At 32.2% G+C, this 13,018-nt stretch overlaps 3 protein-coding genes across 4 annotated transcripts; 2 read left to right on the top strand and 1 right to left on the bottom strand.

Moving 5' to 3' along the window:
- Positions 1-2,073: 2,073 nt before the first annotated feature.
- LOC111213037 (transcription factor bHLH92) lies at positions 2,074-5,725 on the bottom strand. The gene is made up of 3 exons (XM_022714701.2): positions 5,302-5,725; positions 4,541-4,828; positions 2,074-2,351 (listed from the first exon to the last, which is right to left on the bottom strand). Exons 1-3 carry the CDS (start codon positions 5,653-5,655, stop codon positions 2,277-2,279), a joined length of 717 nt encoding a protein of 238 aa, XP_022570422.1. The 5' UTR covers positions 5,656-5,725; the 3' UTR covers positions 2,074-2,276.
- A 2,516-nt stretch (positions 5,726-8,241) lies between these two features.
- Positions 8,242-11,136, top strand: LOC111213039 (protein transport protein SEC23). The gene is made up of 2 exons (XM_022714703.2): positions 8,242-8,961; positions 9,343-11,136. The coding sequence occupies exons 1-2, from the start codon at positions 8,371-8,373 to the stop codon at positions 10,972-10,974; spliced, it is 2,223 nt and encodes a 740-aa protein (XP_022570424.1). The 5' UTR covers positions 8,242-8,370; the 3' UTR covers positions 10,975-11,136.
- A 120-nt stretch (positions 11,137-11,256) lies between these two features.
- Positions 11,257-12,905, top strand: LOC111213042. Of its 2 annotated transcripts, none has more exons than XM_022714705.2 (7): positions 11,257-11,447; positions 11,517-11,638; positions 11,712-11,853; positions 11,922-11,980; positions 12,069-12,225; positions 12,341-12,451; positions 12,592-12,905. In XM_022714705.2, the coding sequence occupies exons 1-7, from the start codon at positions 11,387-11,389 to the stop codon at positions 12,624-12,626; spliced, it is 687 nt and encodes a 228-aa protein (XP_022570426.1). In that variant the 5' UTR covers positions 11,257-11,386; the 3' UTR covers positions 12,627-12,905. The 2 variants fall into 2 exon arrangements, with proteins under 2 accessions (XP_022570426.1, XP_048637437.1); XM_048781480.1 differs by having other exon boundaries at positions 11,290-11,405.
- Positions 12,906-13,018: the final 113 nt, after the last annotated feature.

Here is a 13,018-nt window from a genome sequence, read left to right as displayed (position 1 = left end):
TCTTATTGAATTGTTAAAGATAAAAGGAGAAGAAAAAAAATTTGTTGGAGATGATTATATCCCTCTGAAAAGGCTCATCAGTCATCAGGTAATTTAAACTCGGCATGTTTAACTAAAGAACGGTCAAAATAATATGTTGATTTAAAAAAAGAAAAAAATGTTTGCTATAGAAGAGGAAAAACTTATCTCGAATGAAAATATCCATTACCAGAAAATCGACACAAGAACTAGAGTTTACACATCTTATTATTTTTACTGAGCTCTTACGTTTTTTTACAAGTTTTTAGTCTTCTTTTTTTGTTTTGTAATCAAACATTTGATTTTCCAATATAGGTTTTTCAAGATCTAGGATGATTTCTTCCAGAAAATTGGTTTTCATATATTTTAACCTTTCCCCTCTATAGACATTTTTCGTTGATTAGGATGAAACAATCTAAGAGATACCATGAATGAGACTGACCACGGTTGATATATTATTAAGTTGGAGAATCCTACTATATAAAAGGGACTAAATTCAAGGCTTTTGAGACTATCCACCTCAGCCAAAATATTCTCATCCAAAAAAAATTAAAAATAAATGTCATTTAGAAGATAATTAACTAATATAAAACTTTTGATATTTCTAAAAATTTCAAATTTGTAACTGCTAATTTATTAATAGAATCATATATCTATATTGAATTATGTTCTATTTTTAATCGTTACTTTAAGAGTAAATAAATTATTAATTTATAATATATATATATATATAGTTTATAACTTTATATTGTAGTTATAAATAAAGAGAAAATAACCGGGAAAGGTGAAGAAGCTCATATAAAATTATGTAATTAAAATGGTAAAATGGTGAATATGATGAAGTGAATCTAAGAAAATTTGTTGTACAAATTATGGTGATTTCTTCGTCCACTATAATGATTTAAAATAATATATATATTCATATAAATAAGTCAATATTTATTGTTTTTTTTGGTAAGATGTTAAGATTATCATTTTCTGAAAGGTTACACTGATCCAAAGAGATTAGTTTGTGGAGCTAACCAAACGAGGATTATAGTGTTTACTTTGGAAAAAGTAATAGGTTGAATGATAGATGGCGTGCGTGTTTTTTCACATGGAAATCTGCACATATATTAAAATTGTAAGATTTGAATCATAGAGAAAATATAGTGTATATGACTGAAGTTGATTCATTCCGAAACTAAAGATGGCTAAAATTCTTCTTTGTCAAAATACATAGATGTGAATCTTATATGAATAGAGTTCTCAATTGCTTATAGCAGTGTAATAAATTCCGTGTGTAAAGGAAAAAAAATGTTATATAAGTGAAAACAAAAATTATGATTTTTTTCTTGTGCCTATAGGCTCTTCGCAATTTGAAGAAGAAAGAACATATTGTGTGAAAATCTTTGGCTCGGTCAAATTTTATCGAGTTGTTTATAAAACTGTTGTTATATGATTCATGTAAATTTTCAGTGTTGATTTAAAAGCCCAAGAAAACCCATTTATACTGACTTTTTGATTTTTTCTGTGATTTAAATTTAAAAAAGATAAAACTTTCGATAAGTTATGTAAACTCATAACAAGTATTTAACTTTAGAAAGCATTTACATGTTTCAAACTTATAATATATACATATATAATGTTTAAAATTATGTATATAAAACCTGTATAAAATGTGCTTAAATATGTTTCTCTTCTTTAATGTGTTAATTGTACTATATATAACATTATTTTAAAATTTCAAAAAGTTTATGTCACATACAAAAACCATCAATAAAAAATATAATTCTCCATCTACAACCAGAAAAAAGAAAAACTATAAACATATAAATTTAAATTAAGAAAAACTAACATTGGAAAAACAAAAAATTAATGTAAAAGAAACAAACCGACAAATAATATTATAAATAAAATAAATTTATAAGACACAATCCGCGCGAAGCGCGGAAAAAATCTCTAGTAACATAATAAAAGGGTATTAACTAAACTGTACCCCAAGGAAGCATTATTGACCGTAACGTTAATATACTATTAAGTTGGAGAATAACATAATTAAGATGGTATTTGTAGTACTACCTATATTTTGTATACAATTATTAACATTTCAATTACATAATAGATGGCCATTTACTTATTTCATTTTGTGGAAAAAGAAAGTATGGCCCACTGATTCAGACTGATTCATATATGCTTACGTGTTTTGTCAACAAAGCAGTGCCAATTTTTATTGATCATCTACCAAATTAAGAAGAACGAGAATGAACAAAAGAAAGTCAAAACAAAAGGAGTTTCCATTCAGTTTCCTGGAGTCTTTTCTGTACTCTTTTTTCCACCTCTTCTCCTCTTATCTGCCAAAAAAATGTTTTAATTTAAATTTAATCTATAACTAATATCTTCATACAAACAAATATTTTTACTAATGATGTATCTATGTATTTTCTACATTAAAACAATTTAACCTATACCAAAAGAACTGCATCATAAAAATGGTCATGAGATGCACAAAAACTTAATAATTTTTTTACGTTAAAGACTAACAAAAAATCATCTAAGATTTTTTTTCCTAAAGTATTAAATATGAGAACTTAGAGAGTATATTCTAAATAATGAACGTCATTGTGGCTTATAAATATAACTAAATTTGTGCAGTTATATTATTATTTCATCAACTAAAAAAAGAAAAAATAAAAATAAATTGTATTAACCAATAAATTTTGACTCAAAATCTTTTTTAAAAAGAAAATTTTGATATATGTCAATTTTCTTGAAAAAATCATTATAATGAGTGATTTTGATTTTTCTATTGAAATTTATCTTAAGAGTTAGATGATTCATTATATTCTACATTATGTGGTATTGTTAACGATGATAAAGTTACTGAAAACAAAAATATCATGTTCACATGATTTAGATTGGAAATTTTAAAAAATGTTCGTCAAGAGAAGCATAAAATCTGAAAAAATAAACTAACAAAATAATGGTTTAACACTAATACTTATTAATTAATTATCCCAATATTACGACAAATATTTTTATATATTAAACTAGTTATAAATAATAATACTATTGAAACTAATAACTCACTAAAAAATCATAGCAAACATATAAAAGATAAATACTAAGATATGATAGATATCATAGATGAATTTTCTGTATTAGCACTTACATATTATCATAAGATAGACTACAATAAATATCATCTAATATTATCTATGCTATTTTTATTGTTTAATTATAATATAAGATAAATGACCTTACTTATCCAGTAACAAAATGATTTTAAATTTGGCTAAAGAAGAATAATCATAAATATGTCCTAACTCACATTCTAATATAATAGCATATATATTAACACAAACTTGATTGTCCTAAGTCACATGTGTTAATATTGCGATATTATCTTATTCTTCTTCTTTTTTTTGTAAAATATTACGATTGTCTTAAGTCACATTCTAAACATTTAATAGCAAAGATAATTTAAACGGCTGGTTCAATTGTTCTATTTGAAATATCTGACCGGTTCTTTTACGGATTGTATTTGAATGAACCCAACATGTATTACAATAGGAATAAAATGGTCTGGGTAATAGTTAGTTCACATTTGGTTCGAGTATAATATTTAGAATTCTATCCTAACTATTACTCTTATTTATTATTTATTAAATAAAAATTTAAATAACAATATAAAATACTCAAACTAATGATTAGCTAAAAATTCTTCGGAATATGAGAAATACGTAAAATAACCACTAAAACTATTAAAAACTTCACAAATAATCAAAGTAACCTAAAATTATACAGAACATGACAAATTTTCATGACAAATAAGCTTATAAAACTAATAAAAACATGTTAAATAAAAAAAATAACTTAAAATTATGGAAAATATAAAAAACATGTCAAATCACTTCTCAAATAACAGTATAAATAGATAGATTCACAAATAGATTTTGGATTAATAAGAACTTGGTTTATTGTATGTACTATTATTTGGTTTGAAGGTCAAATATGTTATAAACAAATTATCAGAGCAAACTATAATAATATAATATATGAATAATGTAATCAAATGGGCAAGAAAGAAAGTGATGATGACTACTCTTATCAAATTTGTAGTAAAGGATTTATAAAGTAAGCTTGAATTTAATATTAATAAAAGTTTCTGTTTTAAATAGATAAAAGAATATTAATTATTTTGGATGATTTTAAGTATTTAACTATACAGAAGAAAAGTGTATTTTATTTAAAAACTTACAAATAGGTTGGATCCATGAATATGATTATGTTTAAATAAGAGAGATTTTTTGGTTTCTATATGTTTTTTTCTTTACTAAAGGTTATCGTTTAGATATGTTCTGTAAACATAAAACCCCAAAACTATTAAAGACCATTAGGTGGGTCCAATAAAATATCAAAGGCAAAGTATAGATATCGTAAGATAGAATGACATCCCACCTAGGAATGCTTAAGCTCGTGCACAGATCTTAATCAAGAAAAAAATATTCTGGAAAAAATTGAGTGGAATATATATATATACCTGAGTCTCGATGTTCATGGTCGCTGAGAACTCGTGTGGAGAGAAATTGGCTTGGACCGTATTGAGATTTGTCCCCATTGATTTAAGACACTGAAGAACTTCTACAACTGAATCGATCCCCGACAAAGGTTCTTGTACATTAAACCTAACCTTTTTTCCATTCATTTCATCATGATCCCGTGCTGATTTTGCCTCCAACACATTCATTTTTCTCTCTAGTTCTTTCTTTAATCCTTCTAGTTTCCTAATCTGATCAACGGCCTTTTCAACAATCGAATTTTTATCACTCTGAATCAAGCAAAAATATAAGTAATATTAGAATAATTATACATTTGAAAAAAAAATATGTATTTGAAACATTTATAATAACTTTCTGAAACAAACTATTTTTCAAAAGAACATTGGTTAGATCCATGCAACTTTTAAATTTTTTATCATATATATAATTAATACTCCTTCCATTTCATTTTAATTGTCACTTTAGTTTGGACATATAGATTAAGAAAACATTTAATTGTGTATATTTACTAAAAAAATATCATTAACAATATACATAACCACATTTCAATAACTAAAAATAGATTGAAATATAAGATCAATAATTTTTGTATTAAAATTATAAAAAACAATTATTTTGAAACAAATATTTTAGTTTACAATGACAACTAAATTGAAACAGATAGAGCATATATTTCTTAGTTGTTCAGAAAAATAAAGCTTCGTCTAAAGTTAATACACAACAAGTCAACAAAGTAGTGTACCTTAGTGGCAGGTAATAGAGATTGGAGAGCTAAGTAACTCTGTTTTTGTTTCTCTCTTCTCGTTCTCTCTTTCATCATATGTCGCCGGCATCTCTCCTTCCCCGGCACTGCTACAATTTTCTTCTCCTCCCAATTTTTTCTCAGAAGATTCACCATTCTCCTCTTCACGTTCACCGTCGATGAAGACGATACCCTCCTCTGTTCATGGTCCCTCACGTATGACCTGAAGGCGCTTCTGTTTGGTACACCTACGGTTTTGTCACCGTCACCATCGCCGGAGACGTCACCGGCGATCATATCCCAGAAATTTTCTCCTTCTTCTTGGAAAACAGAATCTAGAGAAAAAAAATCCATCTCTCTCGCTATGGATACGTTAAGGATCTTGAGTTGTGAATTGATGGTGTGTGTGTCTCGTTTGTCTCGTGTGTGTTTTATATATATGATAGATTTTAAACACGTGGGTTAATGATTTAACAAACGTGAAAACCATATTCAGCACGTGGTCAACGAAAATTTTCTCTCTTTCTTGTTTATATTAGTGACATACTGTATGTAGGAGAATTATAGACACGGTCAATTGCTGTAGGAAACAATGAAAATGGGTGACGATATTGGCAACATTTTTAAAAGTTATGTGACACAATTAGCTTTGAACATTATTATTTGTTTTAATAGAACAATTAATGATTTAAGAGATCATTTGATAAAAAAAAAATTGGAAGTTAGGTGTTTCAAACTATGTTGTATGGAAATGGAATATCTATATTATTAAAACTGAAGTACACTTTAGTAATGTTTGGAAACATGAATAGTACTATAACTGAAAATTGTTTGGAAACGAAGATAGCAGTACTACATTAATTGTATTTCCATATTTCACTCATATTAATTATATTGTCTTAACAATATTTCACATCATTAATTATATTACCATAATAATAATAGTGTAGATTTTATTTAGTAGTTAATCAATATTAGTTTTGTGTCAATTATAAAATCAAAAAAGCAAAATAACTGAGTTTTGCATAAGGTTAAGCGTTTGTTTTAATTTGTTTTACTATAACATTTTTTTTTCAATCAGTGGAAAATTACGTAGCCAAAAACATAATTCAAAAACATGTTTAGTGAATAAAATCATAACTTAAATCAAAATAATAAAAATGAATTACATTCATTGTCACTTAATTTTTCACTCAATATAATTGCTTACTAAATAAAAAAAACTCTTTCAGTTTCACTTAATTTAGCAAAACACATAAAAAATATCATTTATATTAGTTTATAAAATCAGTTAGGCATGAACACTAAATATCCACTTAGGTACGAGTCGTTCCTTTCGGGTATCGTTTTATTTTGTTTTAAAATTACTCACTCCTTGAATATTATAAATTTATGTGTAGGTTTTGAGTTGAATTCTTTTGAGTCTGGATGAGTTTGGTTCTGATGTATATGATCCTAAAATATCTAAATAACCAATGTATTTGAAACGGGTTTGGATATTTGTACCAAAAATAACCATATTATCTGATTCGATCCGGATCTTTTGAATACAATTAGTTATATTACGACATATATAAAATATAAAACACTAATTATGAAAAACAAATATTAATGTATAAAAATATAAGTATAGTTTTATTTTAGTAATTTCATTAATTATATTACTTTAACAATATATCACATCATTAATTATATTTACCGTAAAAGTAATAATGTAGATTTTTATTTATTAGTTAATCAATATTAACTTTGTGCAATTATAAAAAAAATAAAAATGTAAGATAACCGAGTTTTGCATATGGTTAATAGTTTGGTTTAATATGTTTTACTAAAACTTTCTTTTGTCTTAGTTCCAATTGGTGAAAAATTACATAGCAAAACACATAATTCAAAGGCATAGTTTATATGAACAAGATAATAATTTAAATCAAAATAATTAAAAAGTATTACATTTATTATCACTTAATGTTTCACTTCATATAACTATTTTATTAAATAAAAAATTCTTTCTATTTTTCTTATTTTTGCCAAATATATAGAAAGAGTTTCCTTTTTAATCTATTTGCAAAATCAGTTAAGTATGGACATTCGGATACTCATTGAGGTACAAGTTGTTTCTTTCGGGATTAATTTTTTTGGATTTTTAAATTAGGCGCCACTTGGATATTATAAATTTATGTATGATGCTTGAGTTGGATCCTCTCGGGTCTGAATGATTTTGATTTTGATGTGTAGAAATAGAAAAATATTTAATTAACCAATGTATCTGAAAAGAGTGTATATTTGTACCAAAAATAATCTTATTACCCGATTCAATCCAAATATTTTGAATACAATTAGTTATACGACGACACATCTTAAATATATAACACTAATGATAAAATAACAAATAATTTATAAAACCGTAAAAATTAACACCCGCACGGGCGTGCGGGTCAATCTCTAGTACATTTTATTTCTCCATTTTCTAAGATATTATTTATTTTTTGTAAGGCGTATTATCTATAGTGAAGTTCCTATAAATAAATATTCCATAAAACGTAAGTTTGAAACACCCAATACCCAACATTCAATTTGTATTATTGTTTTATTTATCAAATGGTCTCTTCAAATCATTCCTTCTTCTGCAAAGAATACATAACTGATTCATTTTTTACTGATTCAGTTAAGTGTGTCAGTGGAGAGAACAAGCTATGTGCAGTGTAACTTGCAAGGTAAATGTATAGGGGAAAATTGCAACTTCCCTATCTACATTTTTGTATATTTTGAATTTTTATTTTATTTTATCACAATTTTTTGTAATGAAAATTTTTTTGCACTATTTAAAATTTATTGGGTTTAAAGGAAAAGCCCATTAGCTGCTATTCGAAAAGCCTAAATAACTTATTGGGCTTGAGGAGTAAAACTGGATTACAGCGGATCTAAAATGGTTCTCGTATTTTAAAAATTACTAAAAATTCAACCTTTATGGGAGAGAGAGACACAGTCTCTCTGAAAGCAAGCGTATACTCCAAGGGTGATTGATGATGGCTTTCTAGAAACAGAGGGTAGTAGATCTAGTAGTAGTTGATGGATTTCTTAGAGCTAGAAGCGATCGAGGGTTTACGGTGGACATGGAACTCATGGCCAACCACAAAACCCGATTGCGAATCGCTCGTAGTTCCGCTAAGCATCATGTACACTCCACTGATGCGCTTCTCGGAGCTTCCCACGATCCCTTACGATCCCTTGATCTGCTCTCGATGCGCCGCAGTGCTGAACCCTTACGCTCGCGTTGACTACCGATCTCGAATCTGGGCTTGTCCCTTCTGCTTCCACAAAAACCCTTTCCCTCGATCTTACGCCGGCATCACCGAGACCAACCTCCCCGCCGAGCTTTTCCCCACGTACAGCGCCGTCGAGTACTCTCCGCCCACGGATGGGGTCGCTCCGTGGAGCTCACCTGGGCCTGCGTTCGTGTTCGTGGTTGATGCGTCTATGGCGGAGGAGGAGCTGCGTGCTATGCGAAGCGAGGTTTTGCTGGTGGTTGAGCAGTTGCCGGAGAGTTCGTTGGTGGGTTTGGTTACTTTTGATTCCATGGTTAGGGTTTACGATTTGGGCTTCTCTGATTGCTCCAGGGTTGTTGTTTTCCATGGCGACCGTGAGCTTCCTCCTCAGCAGGTACAATTGAATCTGATTCGCCTTCTAGGTACCTTAGTCATGTTCGTTTGGTTGCCGCAGTTTTCGGAGTCGGCGTCAGCGTCAATGAAAATAGTTGTTGTTCGTTTCGTAGACGTCGATGCCGACGCAGTTTTGACGCAGATTTTTTCGGCTATCGACGCGAGGACGCAGACGCAGTACCGGCGTCAATGAAATGAACAAGAGTTTATTAAAAAAAATGACGCCGACGCAGCAGCAGGTAGCTGCATCAACCAAACGAACAGCACTATTGTAGTTGTTGTTCTTGAGCTCAAGATTCACTCTTTTCTTGTGTTTCATTTGATTGATTGTTCCTTCTATAGCAATGGTGAAATTTGAGAAATTTTTATTTCATTTCATCAGATTCAACACTATCTGGGGCTTGGAAAGATGTCAAAGCAGAGTTTCCTGCTTCCGTTGGAGGAGTGTGAGTTCAACTTAACCTCTGCTTTTGAAGAAATTGCTCCGTTGGTTGATGTTAAACCAGGGCATCGGCCTCATAGGTCAACCGGGACTGCGATCTCAACAGCACTGGGACTGCTCGAAGGGTGTTGTGTAACCACAGGCGCTCGGATTATGGTTTTCACGTCAGGTCCTGCAACAAGAGGCCCAGGGATTGTCGTGAGCTCTGATCTAAACCATTCCATCAGAACCCACAGAGATATTATCACTGGTCAAGTGCCTTACTATGATAGATCATGCAAGTTTTACAAAAGAATAGCAAAGAGGCTTTGTGATTCCTCTGCTGCTCTCGATTTGTTCGCTTGCTCACTTGACCAGGTTGGAGCTGCGGAACTGAGGTACGCGGTGGAGATGTCTGGTGGGTTTCTCTTACTTGGAGAGACGTTTGAGTCCGACCAATTCAAAAATTGCCTCAGGCATATATTCAGCCGCGACGGAGATGGGAACTTGAATATGTGCTTTGACGTTACTTTGGAAGTTGTGACAACTAAAGATATCAAAATCTGTGGGGCGCTTGGTCCGGTTGTGTCGCTTACAAGGAAGAATGATATCGTGAGTGACACAGAGATAGGTGAAAGCGGAACGTATACATGGAAGACGAGCACTGCCACTAATAAGACATGTGTTTCCTTCTTCTTCCAAGTAAGCAACGAACAGAACCGAAAACCAAAACCTGGTTCAGCGTTCTTCATACAGTTCATTACTCGATATCGGTATGGCAATGGAGGAGTGAAGAAAAGGGTTACAACGGTTGCTAGAAGATGGGTGGCTGGGAAATCACCGGAAATTTCATCTGGTTTTGATCAAGAAACAGCTGTTTCGGTAATGGCTCGCCTTGCGATAAACCGAGCTGAGGAGTGTTATGCTAGAGACGTTATTAGATGGTTAGATGATGGTTTGATCCGGTTCGCTTCACGGTTTGGAGATTACATCCAAGAAGATCCATCTTCTTTCAGGTTGACTCCAAACTTCTCTCTTTACCCACAGTTCATGTTCTACTTGAGAAGATCACAGTTTCTTGACGTCTTCAACAACTCCCCGGACGAAACTGGTTTCTTCCGGTTAATGTTAAACCGAGAAGGAGTGGTTAACTCAATCATCATGATTCAACCGACCCTTCTCCGGTATTCATTCGACGGACCACCGGTTCCTGTCCTTCTCGATATCCGATCAGTGACACCTGACGCGATTTTGCTGTTCGATTCTTACTTCTACGTTGTGATCCACCACGGTTTGAAAATAGCACAGTGGCGGAAACAAGAGTATCACAAAGACTCGAACCACGAGACGTTCCGGAATCTCTTAGAAGCACCGGAGATGGATGTGGTGCAGTTGGTGAGTGATCGGATTCCAATGCCGAGGATCGTAAGGTGTGACCAGCATGGTAGCCAAGCTCGGTTTCTTCTTGCTAAACTCAATCCTTCGGTTACTCAGAAAACAGATCATACCGGCGGTTCAGATGTTGTTCTCACTGATGACTTGTGTCTTGAAGATTTCCTAGCTGATCTGCAATCTCTGGCGGTCCGAAAATGAATGAGAAATTGTCAATCAGCAAACTGGTTATTCGTTTTTGATCAGATCTGTTATATAGAAAAGGGTTTTGATATTGTGAAACAATTTAACATGGCTTACTGATTCAGTATTTGTCACAACATTAAAAGTTCGTTACTTTCTAGTCAAAGCTTCTCAGTTTAATGTCATGGATCAGATAGATATCTTTAGTTTAATGACAAGCTCAAAATAATTCCAAAAGGCCAAAACTAGAGAACTCAGATAAATGAAGTGTCCATCATAAACAGCGTCGTTTAAGGTAATCTTTACATATCAATAAATGGGCTTTATTGCCTAAGCCCAATAACTTATAGCTGGGCCTTTTAAGGAGAAGATTTCTCCTCCACCGAAGACGGCGAGAGGAACAGAGGATCAGACGCCGGAAAAAGGAACGATGCTGGGACTCTCTTACGGTGAGATTCTAGTCATCATTGGCGCAACAGCTGCTGTTGTAGGTTAGTAAAAAAATTCGATCTTCATCGTTAATCGAATGGGGAAATAGATACGATTCGATTTTTTCGCAGGGCCAAAGGATCTTCCGATAATCGCAAGAGCAGGAGGAAGATTATTCGGACGAGCGATTGGTTACATCCAAATGGCGCGTGGCCACATAGACGGAGTCATGAAACAACCTCAAATGCAGCAGGTTCCTTCCTTTTCAATTCAACATTGGTCTTTGTGTCTGATACACTTTACTTACTCTCAATATATATATTTAGATTTCGAAAGAAGTTCAAGATTTGCGAGCACAAGTTGATGCTATTAGCCATGGTGCAAGTTTCTCTCTTTTTAACTCCAATCCTTTGACTCGGAGAGTGGACAACCAATCTCCACAACCTTCTAATACAACTACCACCACTGGTATATACCATTAAGTTTGCCTGCTTGTTTGTTCTGCTTGATCCTTTATCTGGTTCTGTCGTTTTTAGGGAATGTTACATCTCTCAGTGTTGAGGAAAGACATAAGGTTTCAGATCATTGGACAAAGGTTTTTTTTTTTTTTATTATTATTTCTTGAACCCATTTGTCTTCTCTTTTTTTTTATGTAACGCTACTTTTTTTGTGTTGTATAAAAGGCTCAAGAGTTTAGTGGTTCAGTTAATCTGCACGCCCAAGCAACAGCATTTGAACGTTTATCTGAGTCTGTCAGTGGCAAAACTCACACTCTGTCTAGTGACTCACCTGTTCTTCCAGTTTCTGCTGAGATGGCAAAGTTGCTTCCTCATCGCAAAGGTAAGAAGATTTCTTCATTCTTCTATGTCATCTAATGAAACTTGCTCCCTCTACCGTTCTTTGTAAACAAAAAAAAAACTACTGACGCTTTGATCCTAAATTCATTTGGTTGCAGAGAGTGCAAAAGGATCTGATTTAATGCTGGAGGCAGTTCTGGAAGCTGAAGTAGCACACAAAGCCAAACACTTTTTTGCACAAGCCGAAAAGGAAACTCCAGCTTTAAAAGGTGATGAGTCGATATCTCTTTATTGATCTACTCTTAATCAAAGCGAAGAACTTATGTTTTCAACTCAAAATTCAAAATGCGTGCTATCATATTTTAAAGCGGCTGAGATACTTGTCGTGTAAAACACTTTTCTGTTTCAGGGAAGTTTGTTGTTGAAGACAAAGGAGAAAGTTGAAGTCAAGTTTTATGGATCATCGATCAAAAAGTCAGAAGAAGACTCCGACATAGTCTTTGTTCGTACTTGTAGCGTGAGCATAGTGGGCCAACCATTGAGCTAAACCTTGTCGAGATAAGTTCAGTAATTGATCTTGTAATTTTTTGTAAACGATCTTGATTCCTGTAATTTAACCTGCGGCTTTGTAGGTTTGTAGGAATATGAATAAATGTGTGTTTTAGTTCTCAACCGGTTATGTATTAACTTCTATTTACAAGCTTAAAAAGGGGGAATTTTCTATTGCCGTTAGCATTGTGCAAAAGTATTCTTTAATTTGAGCATTTTTTTTCCCATGTCAACACACATACAAGTATTGTTATATTGGATACATATAGCTAATACGTAAATGATAA

The sequence above is a fragment of the Brassica napus genome, chromosome A6, assembly GCF_020379485.1.
Source record: "Brassica napus cultivar Da-Ae chromosome A6, Da-Ae, whole genome shotgun sequence".
NCBI classification, from domain to species: Eukaryota; Viridiplantae; Streptophyta; class Magnoliopsida; order Brassicales; family Brassicaceae; genus Brassica; species Brassica napus.
This window is presented reverse-complemented; position numbering and strand designations above follow the sequence as displayed.